The 12,686-nt window shown below is 46.1% G+C and overlaps 1 protein-coding gene across 1 annotated transcript in view; it reads left to right on the forward strand.

The window, feature by feature from the left end:
• The window catches only part of NOVA2 (NOVA alternative splicing regulator 2), a 28,372-nt gene extending 19,036 nt beyond the window's left edge, over positions 1-9,336 (forward strand). Inside the window, 2 exon segments of the mRNA XM_037820060.1 lie at positions 7,914-7,961; positions 7,963-9,336. Coding sequence (XP_037675988.1) covers positions 7,914-7,961; positions 7,963-8,997 — 1,083 coding nt within the window. The 3' untranslated portion in view covers positions 8,998-9,336.
• The last annotated feature ends 3,350 nt before the right edge of the window (positions 9,337-12,686 follow it).

Consider the following 12,686-nt stretch of genomic DNA (forward strand, 5'->3'; position numbering starts at 1 on the left):
GGATTTTTTAAAGGTAGAGCCAGCAGAATTGCTAATGGCTTGGATGTTGAGTGTGCAGAAAAGAGAGGTGTCTTAATTCTTGGCCTGCATACTAGAAGGACGCATTTTTCATTTACTGACACGAGGAGACCATGGTAGAAGTACATTCGAGGAGGAAGAAGAGGGGTTCACGATTGAACTTTAAGTTTGAAGTGTCCATTTGACACCATAGTGGAGATGTGAGGTTAGCAGTTGGATATGAGCCTGGAGGTGTCTGGGTGGGGAACGTAAGATAAGCAAATGGTGAACAGGCTGTCGTGATGGGGTGATCAGGAAAGGTCTGGCCTGGGAGAAGGCATTTATGCAAAGACCTGAAAGAAGGGAGGATGCAAGCCTCCTTTTCTGGGAAAGAGTGTTCCAGAGGAGGAAACAGCACATCCTGTTTCAGAATCAAGTTTGGCAAGTTGGCGGAAGAGCAGGGAGTCCCATGTGGTTGCAGTGGAGTGAACCAGGGGGAAGGGGAAAAAGCTGACATCAAAGAGCAACTGGGAACAGTCCATGGAGAGCAGTGGGTCCCAATCGTCAGACCCAATGCCTCCTTCTTCCAACAAATACCCTGTCCTGCCCATGTTACTCTCTGAAATAATATTCATACATTTATAGCCTATCTATACCATAAGATTTTTAGCAACTTTATTTTTATCTTTTAACAGAGATATAATTCACATACCATACAATTCACTCATTTAAAGTGTACAATTCAGTGGCTTTTTTATATTCACAGAGTTGTGATTCTAACACCACAACCAGTCTTAGGACATTTTCATTACCCCTAAAAGAAACCCCACACCCCTTAGCCATAACCACATCCCCAATCCCCACACACACACACCCAGCCCTAGGCAACTGTGAATCTACTTTCTGCCTCTCTGGATTTGCCTATTCTGGCCACTTCATATAAGTGGAATATAGGACATGTGTCCTTCACTTAGCATCATGTTTTCTAGGTTCATCATTGTTGTAACTTGCATTAGTGCTTCATTCATTCTCATGGCCAAATAATATCCCATTTTATGGTTATTCCACATTTTATGTATCCTGTAAGATTTTTTAAAATAAAGGAGAAATAAAAGGCAAGTGACTTGTCATCAAATAAGATGAATTTCAATATGCAAATGCCCTGCTGGGACCTCACCAGGAGAAATAATGAAATGGTCGGCTGCTCACACTTAAACACAGACTAACCAGACTACACATGCAGAGTGATCCAGGATGGAGTATTGGAGGCTTAAATGACACCAGAGGCATTACTACTGATGTCATGGTTTTCTAAAATGCTGAACATCTCTTAGTAAGGTTCAGAACAAAACAAAGTGCAGTCTTCCCTTGATTTACCAGTAGCTGCATGTCTGGAAGTTTCAGTAGATCCTAGACCTGTGCAAAAACAAGGTAAAACAAAAAAATATACAAAACCTTGTTATATTAACATGCATTGTGGAACTCGGTTCTGGGCTCAGAAATTTACAAACAGGTTTTTGTTTAAAAAAAAAAACTTTTTATTTTGAACTATGTTCAAGCTTATAGAACAGTTACAAAAATAATGCAAATCCCATACAGAGAATTCCAACATACCCCTACCCCCCTAGACACCCAGATCCACCAATTTTAATTTTGCCACCTTTGCCGTAACATTCATTCTATCTATCTATCTATCTATCTATCTATCTATCTATCTATCTATCTATCTATCATCTTTCTATGTATCTGTCTGTTTGGCCATGTGTCCATCTATCCATCAATCCATTTTCTGAACACTTAATACTGCCATGTGCATTTCATAAGAACAAGGATATTCACTTATGTAATCTCCTTAAGTGCAGTTAATCAAGTTCAAGAAATTTAACATTGCTATAAAGCTTACGGTCTATATTTCATTGTTTCATATGGCCAAATAATGTCCCTTTGAGCCTTTTCTCCTCCCCGTAGCATCCCATCCAGGATCATTTCTCACTTACTGCATTTAATTGTAATTGTCTCTTTAGTTTCTCTCTCTCTCTTTCTCTCTCTCTCTCTCCCTCCCTCCTTCCCTCCCTCCCTCCCTCCCTCCTCCTGCCCTTCAATTGTGGGAACATATATACAATATAAACTTTCCCATCTCTACCACTCCCAAGCATACCACTCAGTAGGATTAATCACATTTAAAATATTGAGATAACCTCACCACCTTTCATTACTAAAACTTTTCCATCTCCCCAAACAGAAACCCTACACCCATTATACATTAATTCCCCATCCCCCTGCTGCTCCCACCCCTGGCAACCTGTTCTCTATTCTGTCTCTATGAGTTTGCATGCTCTCTGATATTTTCTTCATAGTTACCATGGCACTTAATTTAACATCTTAAATCAGTAACAGTTTCTTTTTGCTTTGTTAGCAACTTAACTTCAGTAGTACACGCAATGTCCCTAGACCCTCTGTCATCCCACCTTTATGTAGTTATTGTCACAAATTACATGTTTATACATTATGAATCCAAAACTGATTTATCATTACAATCTGTATCGCTTTTTAGAAACTGTAGTAAGTAAAAAATGGAGTTACACACCAAAAATACAATAGTACTGGTATTTATATTTACTCAGGTCATTACCCTCACTGGAGATCTTTATTTCTTCATGTGGCTTCAATCTATTGCCTAGTGTCCCTTCCTTTCAACTTGCAGAACTCTCTTTAGCATCTCTTATAGGGCCAGCCTAGTGGTGATGAACTCCCTCAGCTTTTTTTTTTTCAATCTGCATATGTCTTAATCTCGCCCTTATTTTTGAATGGAAGTATTGCCAAATAATAGAATTCTTGGTTGCCAATTTTTTTTTCTTTTTTTTTTTGCTTTCAGCACTGTAAATATGTCATCACCCACTGCCTTCTTGCCTTCGTGGTCTCCTGATGAAAATCAACAGTTGATCTTATTGAGGCTCCCTTGTACACGTTGCTCGTCTTGCAGCTTTCAGAATTCTCTATCTTTGGCATTGGACAATTTGATTATAATATGCCACTGTGTGGATCTATTTGGGTTTATACTGTTGCATTCGTTGAATATCCTGGATATACATATTCAGGTCTTTCATTAAATTTGGGAAGTTTTCAGCCATTATTTCTTTGAATATTCTCTCTGCCCTTTTCTCTCTTCTCCTTCTGGGACTCCCACAATGCATATTTCAGTATGACTGATGGTGTCTCACACATCCCTCAGGCTCTGTTCACTGTTCTCATTCTTTCCTCTTTCTGCTACCCAGACTGGATGATTTCAATTCTTATCTTCAAGTTCACTGATTCTTCTGTCAGCTCCAGTCTGCTGAAGAATCCCTCTAGGGAATTTTAATTTCTGTTACCGTGGTCTTCAGCACTGTTTAATTTCCTTTCATAATTTCTGTCTCTATTGGTATTTTCTTTGTGTTCATCTGCTGTTTTCCTGGTTTCCCTTAGTTCTTTGTACATGTTTTCCTTTAGCTCTTGAGCATATTTAGGACCATTTTTTGAAAGTCTTTGTCTGGTATGTTCCAAGTCTGGTCATCCTTGTTTATGGTTTCTAATGTTTTAATCTTCCTCTTTGCCTGGGTCATCACTTCCTGTTTATTTGTATGTTTTGTAACCATTTGTCGAAACTTGAACATTTTGATATTTTAATGTGTTATCACTGGAATTCAGACTTTGAGGTATATATTCTTTAAGCTTATTTTTAAGCTTATATCCAACTAGTATTATGACAGAGCTTTCCTTGAATGCCAGGAGCTAAGGAAAAAAAATGAAGAAGGGAAAAAGGAAAACACTTTTCCCAGTCTTTGGAGATTGACTTGTATGATTGCTCTCCTCCAGGGATTATCCATAAATGAATTTATCTGTTGTTTCTTTTAAATAATTAATTCATTTATACATAACATAAAAATCATTTTAGTCATTTTAAGTGGACAATTCTTTGACATTAAGTCCATCGACAATACTTTATAACTTTCACCACTATTTTTGAGACTATTTTCGTCACCCCAAATCAAAACTCATACTCATTTAGCAATAACTCCCCATTTCCCCTTCCCTCCACCTTTGGTAACAACTATTCTGCTTTTGTTCTCTGAATTTGCTTATTCTGAGTATTTCACAGAAGAGAAATCATACAATATTTGTCCTTTTGTTTCTGGCTTATTTCACCCATCCATATTGTAATATGTACCAGCACTTTACTTCTTTTTAAGGCTGAATGATATTCCATTGTGTGGGTTGACCGCATTTTGTTTATCCATTTATCTGTTGATGGACACTTGGGTTGCTTCTACCTTTTGGTTATTGTGAATAATGCTGCTGTGAACCCTAGTATACAAATATCTGTCTGAGACCCTGCTTTCAATTCTTTTGGGTACATACATAGGAGTAGAATTGCCAGGCCATATGGTAATTCTATGTTTGACTTTCTGTGGAACCACCAAACTGTTTTCCACACCAGCTGCACCATGTTACGTTCCCACCAATAATATATGAGAGTTCCTACTTCTTTACATCCTTGTCAACACTTGTTATTTTCAGTTTTTAAAATAACAGCCATCCTAGTGGTGCGAAGTGGTATCTCATCGTAGTTTGAATTTGCATTTCTTTTATGGCTAAGTATGTTTTCATATACTTATTGGCCATTTGAATATCTTCTTTGGAGAAACTTCTATTTAAATTATTGGCCTACTTTTTAATTGGGTTGTTGGTCTTTTTGTTGTTGAGTTGCAGCAGCTATTTACATGTTGTTCTAGAATTTAATCCTTATCAAGTATATGGTTTCCAAATATTTTCTCCCATCCTCTAGGTTGTCTTTTTACCTTCCTGATAATGTCCTTTGATGCACAGAAATTTTCCATTTTGATGAAGTCCTTTTTATCTATTTCTTTTTCTCTTGTTGGTTTGTGCTTTTGGTGTAAAGGCTAAAATCCATTGCCTTATACAAGGTCCTGAAGATATTTCTCTATGTTTTCTTGTAAGAGTTTTGTAGTATGAACTCCTATATTTAGGTTGTTGATCCACTTTGAATTAATTTTGTACATAGTGAGAAGTAGGGATCCACATTGTTTTGCATGTGGATTTCCAGGTGTCCCAGCACCATTTATTGAAACGACTGGTCTTTCCCGGTTGAGTGGATTTGTCAAAAATCAACAGGCTATAGATGTGTGGATTTATCTCTAAACTCTCAATTCTATTCCATTGGTCTATATGTCTATCCTTATGCCAGTACCACACTGTTTTAATTACTATAACTTTGTAGTAAGTTTTTAAATCAGGAAGTAAGTGTGAGTCCTTCAACTTTGTTCTTCATTTTCTAGATTTTTACACTATTTGGGAACACTTGCAATTTCACATGAATTCAAGGATCAGCTTCTTTTTTGCAAAAAAGGCTCCTGGAATTTTGACAGGAATTGCATTGAATCTGTAAATCCCTTTAGGTAGTATTGACATTTAATAATATTAAATCATCCAATCCATGAACATGGAATGCTTCCCATTTATTTGTCATCTTTAGTTTCTTTCAGCAGTGTTTTGTAGTTTTCACTGTACAAGACTTTTACTTCCTTGGTTAAACTTATTCCTAGGTATTTTATTCTTTTAGATGCTATTGTAAATGGAATTGTTTACATTATTTCCTTTTCTTATTGTTCATTATGATATATAGAAACCCAACTGACTTCTGTGTGTTTATCTTGTATCCTGCAACTTTGCTGAATTTGTTTTTTAGTTCTAAAAGCTTTTTTATGGATATTTGGGATTTTTCCATTTATAGGATCATATCATGTGCATATATGGTAATTTGAGTTCTTCCTTTCCAATTTGGATGCCTTTTATTTCTTTCTCCTGCTTGATTGCTCTGGTTAGAACTTCCAGTACAATGTTAAATAACAGTGGTGACAGTGTGTATCCTTGTCTTCTTCCTGATCTTAGGGGGGAGAGCATACTGAGTATGATGTTTACTATGTGTTTTTCATAAAGGTTCTTTATCATGTTGAGAAAATTTCCTTCTATTCCTAGTTTTCTGAGTGTTTTCATTATGAAAGGATGTTGAATTTGGTCAAATGCTTTTTCTGCATCAATTGAGATGATCATGTGAGATTTTTTCCCTCCACTATATTAATGTGATACATTACCTTGATTTTCTTATGTTTAACCATCCTTTCATTCATGGAATCACTCTCACTTGGTCATGGTGTGTAATCCTTTTAATATACCATTGGATTCGGTTTGCCAGTATTTTGTTGAGGACTTTTGCATCTGTATTCATAAGGGATATTGATGTGTAATTTTCTTTTCTTGTGCTGTCTTTATCTGGCTTTGATATCAGGATAATGCTAGCCTCATAGAATGAGTTTGAAAGTAATCCATATAATAAGCTTATGGAATAGCTCAAGGCCAAAGTATAGAGGCCTCCCTGATCTTTTCTGTTGTCTTGGGCATGCACGTGTGGCCCAAGGAATTCTGTTTACGCAGGTACAAATGCCCCCTCTTCCCTAGTAAACAGTTTCCTTGTGGTCCTGGGCACTGCACTCTATGTCCTACAGCCAGCAATTCCATGCCCCAGGCAACACAACTTATCTACTTTCCCACAAAGTCCTGTCGGAGAGCTCTGCAAACTGCCTTCTAAGTAGGGCAAGTTCTGGAACTGCAAGTTCCTCAGGCCACCACCAGACAGATTGGGCCAGACATACATGCTCCCGGTTTGTGCACAGGGTTACTGTGCTCCTTCCAAAACCAGGAACAGAGATCCACACTGGGAGTGGGGCCTGCTCCCTGCCAAGCTGGTGAGGGATGGGGAGGGGCCAGCCTGGGCACCACAAGATCCTACTGCTTTTAAGTCGCCTTTTTCCGGATTTGGCTCTCACCCTGTTACTGCAGTCCCTTAACTGTTTTCCGGAGCTTTGAGAAAGATGTTTCTGCCAGTTCTTGCTGGTTGTTCAAAGCTTCTGTGGAGGAAAGGAGCCCTGAATCATCTCACATGACCATCTTGATCAGGGTGGGGCCTCTAGAAATAGGTTTTCTAGCAACATGAATATCCAGTGGGACATTCAAAAGTCGTACAGGTCATGGGATGGTTCTTTGTTATGAAGAACTGACTCTGAATGCCAGCAGCTGCCCCTTGCTCATTGTGAAACCGAAACCATTTCCGTAAAGTTCCCAGTGCCCCCAAGTCTGGTTTGGGGATGGAGAAGAGAGGCAGATTGAGAGCTTCAGGGTATAGAGCGCTATGTCTGAGGGGACATAGGAAGGACTCAGAAGGAGGGATTGATATATAGAAATGCTGTTGGAGACAGGAAAGGAGATGTTTGTTTTTGAAATATCCCCATTATAATTAAGATGGGTAAATTTGCTGCAGCTCAGCCAGCAAAGCTTAAAACATGAGAAGGGAGGCCACCATGTTGAAGTGACCAATTTTCTCATCCTTGAAAGGTCTTCTCCTCTACCCACCCTGCCTTCTCAGACCTAAGGATTTATGTCATCTCCATTTTACAGATAAGACAACACAGAGGTTTAGCGGGAGGACCGTATCATGGGGTGGGCAGCAAAATGGAGCAGGGATCCAAGGGGCTGGATTTCAGCTCCGTGCTCTCTGGGAGCAGCCTTTGGGTGCTGGATTGAGGGAGGTATCAGGGATTCCGGAGGCGTGGGACAAGATGGCCGGGAGGATACCGACGGAACTTGGAATACTGACCACTCATCCTCCAACAAATATGGCAGTATTTTAAGAACATAAGCGCTAGGCCCATCCTGGTGCATTCCCAGGGGCTCTGCTGGGACCGATTCTGGACAGTTGAGAGCAGGGGCGAGAAATAACTTCAGGCCCCAAACCCTGTGCTCATGTTAGCGTCGTGTCTCCCACCCCCACCCTAAAGACCTCCCTCTCGCTCCCCACGCAGGCCAAACTCATCGTCCCCAACAGCACGGCCGGCCTGATCATCGGCAAGGGGGGGCGCGACGGTGAAAGCTGTGATGGAACAGTCGGGGGCCTGGGTGCAGCTGTCGCAGAAGCCGGAGGGCATCAACCTGCAGGAGCGCGTGGTGACCGTCAGCGGGGAGCCCGAGCAGGTGCACAAGGCGGTGGGCGCCATCGTGCAGAAGGTACAAGAAGACCCCCAGAGCAGCAGCTGCCTCAACATCAGCTACGCCAACGTGGCCGGCCCCGTGGCCAACTCCAACCCCACCGGCTCGCCCTACGCCAGCCCCGCCGACGTGCTGCCCGCCGCGGCCGCCGCCTCCGCCGCCGCCGCCTCCGGCCTGCTGGGCCCCGCGGGCTTGGCGGGCGTGGGAGCCTTTCCGGCCGCGCTGCCCGCCTTCTCAGGCACCGACCTGCTGGCCATCAGCACGGCGCTCAACACGCTGGCCAGTTACGGCTACAACACCAACTCCCTCGGCCTGGGCCTCAACTCGGCCGCCGCCTCCGGCGTCCTGGCCGCCGTGGCCGCCGGGGCCAACCCCGCGGCCGCCGCCGCCGCCAACCTCCTGGCGTCCTACGCGGGGGAGGCCGGGGCCGGGCCCGCCGGAGGGGCCGCCCCGCCGCCGCCCCCGCCCCCCGGAGCCCTGGGGTCCTTCGCCTTGGCCGCCGCTGCCAACGGCTACCTGGGGGCCGGCGCGGGCGGCGGGGCGGGCGGAGGGGGCGGCCCGCTGGTGGCCGCGGCGGCGGCGGCCGGGGCGGCCGGGGGCTTCCTGACGGCGGAGAAGCTGGCAGCTGAGAGTGCCAAGGAGCTGGTGGAGATTGCGGTGCCTGAGAACCTGGTGGGAGCCATCCTGGGCAAAGGGGGCAAGACGTTGGTGGAGTACCAGGAGCTGACGGGCGCCCGCATCCAGATCTCCAAGAAGGGCGAGTTCCTGCCAGGCACGCGGAACCGGCGGGTCACCATCACGGGCAGCCCCGCGGCCACGCAAGCCGCCCAATACCTCATCAGCCAGAGGGTCACCTACGAGCAGGGGGTGAGGGCCTCAAACCCCCAGAAAGTGGGATGAGGTCTGTGGTGTGTGCTCCCACCCTTGTCCCCGACCCTCCTCCTCCTCCTCCTCCTTCTCCTCTTTCCGCCCTATTCCAGACCTCTGCTCGGTGTTGTCCTGCTGCTGGTGGGATGGGGCTGGGGTGGGCTTGATTGCACCCCGCTTCTGGTAGTCATAGGCAGGATTGAGTATGACTGGGGACGGGCGCAGAAGCCCCCTCCCCAGCTCTGAACTGACCCTTCCTTCCTCCCTCCTTCCCTGCGCTTGGCTGGGCCTGACCCTCCTCTCCCAGGGCCCAGGTCTGTGTGATATCTGTATATATTGCATTTTGTTGATTTTAATAGAAAACAAAGCGTTATTTTCTCTTTCTTTCCCTCCTTTTTTTTTTTTTTTTGGTAAGGATTTTTTTTTTTTCCTTTTTAAGTTTTTGTTTCCATATGGGAGGAGGGGAGGGAGCTTCTGGGTCACCTGGAATAGAGGGCTCTCCCCAGAACACAACACCCCTCCTCTCCTGCCTTCAGTTCCAGATCTGAGGGAAGTGACGGAAGCAAAGGCAGCAGAGGAGTCTAAGCTGAAACGGGGCATTTGGCGGAGGGACCCCATAGTTCCCAGGGTTTCTCAGCTACTCTCCCCCTACCAGAGTTGATCCCCACCCCAAGGTGGGAGTTTTCGCTTTTTTGTTGTCAGGTTGTGTTAGTGGGGGGAGGGGCATGCTGCTGGGCATGAGGCCAGGTCTGGACTCTCCTGAGAGACTGGAGCAACTCCCTGTGGCATCTACTCTGGCTTTTTCTAGAATGCTGGGAATGAGGGTCCCTGCTGTGATGTCACTAAGAGTCAAGTACTTTCTGGGGTGCCTCTGACACGCTTTCTGATGATGTCACAGGAAGCAGTTACCCAGAAGTCACTTCCTGCAATGATAAGCGAGGCAGGTATTTCTTATGATGTCGCAATGAGCCCTTCCCCCGAAGGTCACTTCCTGTGATGTCATGGGGGCATGTACTTCTGGTGGTGCCTCAAGGTCACTTCCTTTGATGTCATTGGAATGAAGCATTTGCTTCTGTATTGGGCCTTGGCCAACCTCTGACCTTCTGTCTCCACCCACATCCCTCAATGATGGGTTGTTGGCTTGGGGGGAGGGCTCATCCCAGAGGAGAAGAAGTGGTGGGACTTGGATCCAATCTGGAGGACTCTAAGGAAAAAGACCCAATACTGTCAGGGTCATCTCCATTCAAACACACTAAGTCTGTGATCCCACCTGGCAGGGAGGGATGGGAGATAGAGCTAGCGGGAACAATTGTTAAGACCCCCCCCATTCCCTCCCCCACCTTTTGTGTGCATGCTTATGTCTGTGTGGCTTTGTTTCATTGAGTCTGGTGAGCCCAGTGAGAGATGGTTCTGCCAGGTCAGCCTGGCTTGGTGTAAGCTGAAGTGAGCTGTGTGGTAGGATCCATTGGGCCAGAATGGTCGTGTGTTCTGTTAAATTAGATGGACTTGGTGGCTGCTGGCAAGCTGGCATACTCCGGTAGTATCTGACAGATCGGAATGTTTGGGTGCAGCTCGCCATGGGCTCTGAAGAGCTAGAAGGTTGTCATGGGATCTACCAGCCAGGCAGCCCTGAGAGTTGGTTTGGGAGTTGCTCCTTGAGTTGGTTTGGTCAGCTCTAAGAACCTGGGGGTGGGCTGAGATTTAAGGGCTTGACGGCCTTACGGACTTAGGATAGCTGAGACCCATCTCTACACCAATCCATCTCCCCCTCCCTCCTTGGAGACCACCTCCACTTTCTTCAACACTAAAGCAGGGCCCCCAGTGCCCTGGTTGCATCATCAGCATCTCTGGGAGAGGGGCACCCGATGCCCACCCTCTCCCCCATTTGTTTCCCTCCTCGGTCTTCCAGACCCTTCTTTTCTCCTTGGCTCTGGGGGTCAAGCCTCCTCGCCTCTCTCCCACAAAAGGAGGGAAGAAAAGCCACAGAGACAATTCCCACTAAAGCCAGGGAGGTCCTTGCCCCTCTCTAGAGGGCCACCCCCAAATCAAAATGTGAAAATCCCTAGAAGCAATAGCTCTCGAGGTACCTTGCACTGAATTCCCCACCCCAGTCCTTCCACCCGAGGGGAGGCTGTAGCTTGGGCACCAAGGTGACTTTTCTGTGCCCTCTTCATCTCCAGGGTGTGGGGGAAGCCCCCATTTCCCTTTCCCCACCTCCCATCGCTGCTGCCCCCATGCCTAATCCCCAGACTGAACCCAGATGGAGATCTGAGTGCCAAAACAATTCTTGATGCAACTTTGTACATGTCTTCTGCGGTTGGGGGCTCTTGGGGTTGGAGATGAGAGTGGCTTGGGGGCCACTGCTCTCCTCTACCTCTCAAAGGACCTTACAGTATTTCACAGTATCCCCACCCACCCATGGGTATTGCAGCAGCTAGCTGGTATATCCCCCCCCCCTTTATCCCCCAGGCCCCCATGAGGAGGGGAAGGAGCCAGGGAGAAGAAAAGTGAGGTCTGGGGTGGGGAGTGGGATTTGAAAGAGCTCATCTGTCTATCATTTGCATCTTCAGCTGCCCCAGCATGGCAAATGCTTTCTGTAGATCTATTCAGTCGGGAGCCTGATCCCAATCAGCAGGATCCAGTGCTCTCAGCCACACAGACACATCTCTGGAGGCTGGGCCTCTTAAAATTGTTCCCTCGGAGTGTCTGTGTGACAACCCCCTCCCCATTTACATTTCCCAGGGGATCCCCTACCCAGCCAGCCAGGGTTATCAGAAAGGGAGCCTGCTAGCTCCAAGAGCTAGCACTCACCATGTTGGTTGGTAGGGAGCCACGCACCTTTCCCTATTTTACCCTGGGAAACTCTCTCCACCATCATTCCCATCCCTTGAAAGTCCCTTCTGCAATCTGACCTCAATCTTCTGTGCTGCAGTTTGTCCAGAAGGGACACAGATGTGGGATCAGGGATGGGGGGTGGGGCTTATTGGAAAGCCCATTGCTTCTTTTTTGTTTTCCTCTTTCCCTGAGAGCCATTCAGATTCTGGGTGGCCTCCTTGCATCCTGCTCTTTGGCACCCAGTAGGTGCTTAATAAGTGCTTGCTGCATTGAATCCTTTCCCTCTTCCTTCCCAATTCCTTCCAGCTCCCAACACCTTGCCCTAGCGTCCCCATCTCTTTCAAAGCCTCTCATGGCTTCCTATTTTTTTTTCTCCCTTTGTCTCCCATTGTTATCTGTCCTGTCTCTATCTTTGTCTGTCTTGTCTTCCCCCTCCTCAACTCTCTCAACTCTCTTTCCCCATTTCCCCACTGATTAAAAAAAAAAAAAAGTGCCAAACTTCCTTGGAACTGAGCCGCTCTGGGGGGAGAGGACCTCGGATAGAAGAAAGGAAACGGGACCATCTCTCTTTGAGGAGGCCCCTAAGAGGCATTGAAAAAGCCTGTGGACACTTAGCTAAACTGGGCCCCCCACTTCCTCATCCCTCCTGCCCTGAGTTTTTCTTAGAATCTTTGTAAGAAAAAAAAAGAAAAAAAGAAAAAAAAAAAAAAAAAAACCTCTCCTCTTCAGCTAACCCCTCCCCTTTTGGATCCCCCAAATTCCACCAGCCGGGGAGAACCCCACTTGCCTCCTTCTGGCAAATCTATAGAAATTGGGGAGGGGGAGAAACGCTCACCTCCGTCCTCTGCTGGCCCCAGGGGCGGTGCCAGCTGGTTGTGAGAGAAGGA

The sequence above is a fragment of the Choloepus didactylus genome, chromosome 27 (assembly GCF_015220235.1).
Source record: "Choloepus didactylus isolate mChoDid1 chromosome 27, mChoDid1.pri, whole genome shotgun sequence".
Taxonomy (NCBI): Eukaryota; Metazoa; Chordata; class Mammalia; order Pilosa; family Megalonychidae; genus Choloepus; species Choloepus didactylus.